This window comes from Venustampulla echinocandica, assembly GCF_003357145.1.
Source record: "Venustampulla echinocandica strain BP 5553 chromosome Unknown scaffold_4, whole genome shotgun sequence".
NCBI classification, from domain to species: Eukaryota; Fungi; Ascomycota; class Leotiomycetes; order Helotiales; family Pleuroascaceae; genus Venustampulla; species Venustampulla echinocandica.
The window spans coordinates 1,585,535-1,589,016 of record NW_022474209.1 but is presented as its reverse complement, the minus strand read 5'-3'; the positions used below and the strand labels follow the sequence as shown (position 1 = coordinate 1,589,016).

The following is a 3,482-nucleotide window of genomic DNA, read 5'->3' as shown; positions in this document are numbered from 1 at the left end:
ATCGAATACCGAAGAGCTGATTAGAAATCAATCCATTTGGTTTCAGGCGTTGCATTAATGTACGCTCGAGCCTGAGCCGGAACCGGAACCGGAGCCGGAGGCTTTCTATGATTTCTACAGTCACTCATGGGTTCTCTCGACAGCTTTGATCACTTGCGGGGACAATAAATAGCAAGAAATGTTCCAATTTGAAAAGCATCTAGATTTGAAAATCATCATCCATAAGCAGCGGAAACTTCACTAATTCTTATTTCCGGCTGATACATCTTTCGCAAGCTCAAGATGGCATCAGAAATGAAACCTTACCAGGCCATTTCAGCGAAGAAGAAAGCGCAGCAGCAGGACAGAATTCCCAAAGCTTGGCGAATTCCTACAGATAAATTTCAAAATGCAACCAATGTCATGGATGTACCGCTTACCTGCGGGCTGTTAAACGAGACAGAATCCAGAATCACTTCTGACTACGATGCAACCGCACTTCTTGAACAGCTGAAGGCTGGAGTCTGGTCGGCTGAGCAAGTCACCGTGGCATTTTGCAAAAGGGCTGCCATTGCCCACCAGTTGGTCAGTTCGTGAAGCACCTGTTGGAGAAAGATCGCTAATTCTGAACCTATGGCAGACGAATTGTCTGACGGAAATATTCTTCGACGATGCTATTGAACGAGCGAAGAAACTTGACCAGGAATACGACCCGAAGTCTCGTGGAAAACCCCTCCCGCCGCTATTTGGACTACCAGTTTCACTCAAGGATAGTTTTCAAGTTTCTGGATACGACACATCGACTGGGTTGGGTTGCTATGTGGATGAGCCTGCGGAGGACAATAGCGCGCTTGCTGCTATGCTGATTGACTTGGGTGCGGTCCTTTACTGCAAGACCAACCTGCCCCAGTCAATCATGACTGGCGATAGTGACAATAATGTTTTCGGAAGAACTTTGAACCCTCGCAATAAATTGTTCACTGCGGGTGGAAGTACTGGAGGCGAAGGTGCACTCCTTGCCCTTCGAGGCAGCATTCTCGGGGTTGGGACGGATATTGGTGGCAGCATCCGTGTCCCGTCGGTATGTAATGGCATCTATGGGTTCAGGCCTAGCGTAGGGTTGGTTCCTCATAGTGGTGTGCGAGACCTCACCCCGCCAGGGACAGATGGTGTCCGGTCGGCAGTTGGGCCCATGGCGACCTCACTCCGGGATTGTGCTCTCTTTCTAAAGTCGATAGTCCAAGCAGACACCTGGAAGTATGACAGCACTTCGATCTCGATTCCGTGGGTAGATCTCAAACCCGCACACAAGCTCCGGATCGGTGTTGCTCAAAATGACGGCGTCTATACTCCATCACCGCCAATTAGACGTGGTTTGAAGCAGGTTGTCGACCTTCTCAGTGGCAATAATGATATTGAGATCATTCATATCAATCTACCCGACGTCGAATCGCACTATCAAGACTTTATCAGCTATATGACACTATCAGGAAGTGATGTGAGCCCATCAGTGCCCTGACTTACTAGGTGAAGACTGACTGCAATAGTACTATAACGAACAGTTCGAGCGAACAGGGGAGCCGACCATCCCATCACTGACGGCAATCGGCCTTCTATCGGTGCCAGGAACGACGCTGCAGGGCTTTTTTAATTTGAATGTCCGTCGAGCCGAGGCCGCGAAAACGTACCTCAAACTATTTCGCGACAACGATTTAGATGTGATTCTAATGCCTCCAGCACCGCATACGGCAGTTCCCCTGGACTCCTGGACGAAAGCGGCATATACTAGCCTGTGGAACTATCTCGATTACCCGGCTATTGTGATTCCTGTGGACCAGGTGCAAGATATGGACTTTGCTGACGATTTGAGCAACGCCAAATTCGGTCCAGATGACGAGCAGCTTTACAGTCTGTGTAGGTACCACCTTCTTCGCAGTTTATTTCGTGTAGCTCAAGCTGACACATGCCTCCAAAGATACCGGCCCAGAACAGTACAAGGGCGCACCGGTTTGTGTTCAGGTTGTAGGATACAGGCATAAGGATGAGGCTTTGATAAAGGCGACAGCTATACTGGACTCGATCATAAACAAGATTTAGAGTAGCGATGCAGTAACGGAATCCAGCACAGGGCATGGTTTGTAGATCGAATCAAACCAACGAGTCGTAAGATTCAAATCTCGCTCGTGCCAAACTCTCGACAAGAATGTCTTGGTTGCCTTTTGCAAAAACTGAGCGAAATGGTCGACGCAATCGTCCACACGCTCGAGCGTCTTGATACGTAGACTCTTATCTCGAACCTCAACGGCTGCGATAATGAATGGTAACGTCACAAATCGCATCGATCGCTTCGTGACTCGTTTTGCAATTTCAAGTTCCATCATAACTTCCTTGGACCATATTTCGGCCTGGGCGTCCTCCTGACCAAATGGAAATCGCAACCGGTGGCCCACTAGGAGCGCTCCCAAGCGGTATAACTTGGCTTGCGCAAGCAGGTGGACGATTTCTGCCGAATCAAACTGCTCAACAAGTTGATCCAAGTGAGATGGTTGCCATGGCTCCACAAGGCAATGGATTTCATCTAGCTGCTTTTGCAAGCGAGCCAGAATGCCCACGTCAGTTGTATTGAGAATTGAATTGCTGATCACACAGAGATCATGATAGTACGGCAACAGAGGCAAACAGAGGCCAAGGCGACAGTCAACAACAACAGAGGATGGTACCCGAATCCTCAGTATCGGCTTTCGTCGATAAACAAGACAGTCCATGGTATCTAACAGAATCAGAAAGCTCTTCCACGGATCTGCATCGGACACTGTTGTTCCCACGAATTGAGTTGTTGTGCCGAGACAGTGACGGCAAATGTCTGGAACACCTACACCGATGGCTGAAGATATCGAGAAAGCCAGTAAACCTCCCAGAGCATGACATAGAACTGCATCCTGTGAAGACAAAACAGACAGCGAGCGTAATGCGTCCATGGCCTTCAATATGTAGTGGACACTGAAAGTCGTATCTGTGTCCATTGCAGTGCCGGCTTGAAGTTGCTTTACTGTTATAGCACATGCGAGAAAAGCATCCTTGAGCGACGGCAGGGCAGCTGGCAGCTGTAGCTGGACAGAGAACAACTGCTGCTGCCCAGCTTGAAAGCCCGGGTACGCAACATATTGATCCAGGCTTCCAGGCTGGCTTAGGAGAAACATTAACAACTCTTTTTCTTCTGGTTGCAGGTTGGGAAGCATGTTTAAACATGCGTCAATGCTAATGCTAGGTGTGTATTGCTGCTTCCCGCATTTGCTCAACGTCATTCTGGTCACAGAGCCCGTATGATGTGCCCTCCTACCCACTGGCCGCACCGGCCGCACTGTTGAACAAGCCAAACCCAGCCTGTCACACCGTGCACAGTGGGCGGAGGTCGATGCGCGCTGGCATCGTTCTTTGAGCTCGTAGCATCTGTCGCATGCAGTTCTCAGTTTCGGTTTCCTGGCTGCAGATGCCTCCATACC

General features: G+C 49.5%; 2 protein-coding genes across 2 annotated transcripts; one reads left to right on the top strand and one right to left on the bottom strand.

The window, feature by feature from the left end:
- Window positions 1–282: 282 nt before the first annotated feature.
- Window positions 283–2,065, top strand: BP5553_06829 (Uncharacterized protein; the record flags this gene model as incomplete). The annotated part of the gene is made up of 5 exons (XM_032015452.1): window positions 283–564; window positions 620–1,477; window positions 1,527–1,893; window positions 1,955–1,986; window positions 2,045–2,065. The coding sequence occupies 5 exons, from the start codon at window positions 283–285 to the stop codon at window positions 2,063–2,065; spliced, it is 1,560 nt and encodes a 519-aa protein (XP_031868873.1).
- Window positions 2,066–2,072: 7 nt separating this feature from the next.
- Window positions 2,073–3,218, bottom strand: BP5553_06828 (Uncharacterized protein; the record flags this gene model as incomplete). Its single annotated transcript, XM_032015451.1, has 1 exon — window positions 2,073–3,218. One exon carries the CDS (start codon window positions 3,216–3,218, stop codon window positions 2,073–2,075), a length of 1,146 nt encoding a protein of 381 aa, XP_031868872.1.
- Between the last annotated feature and the right edge of the window lie 264 nt (window positions 3,219–3,482).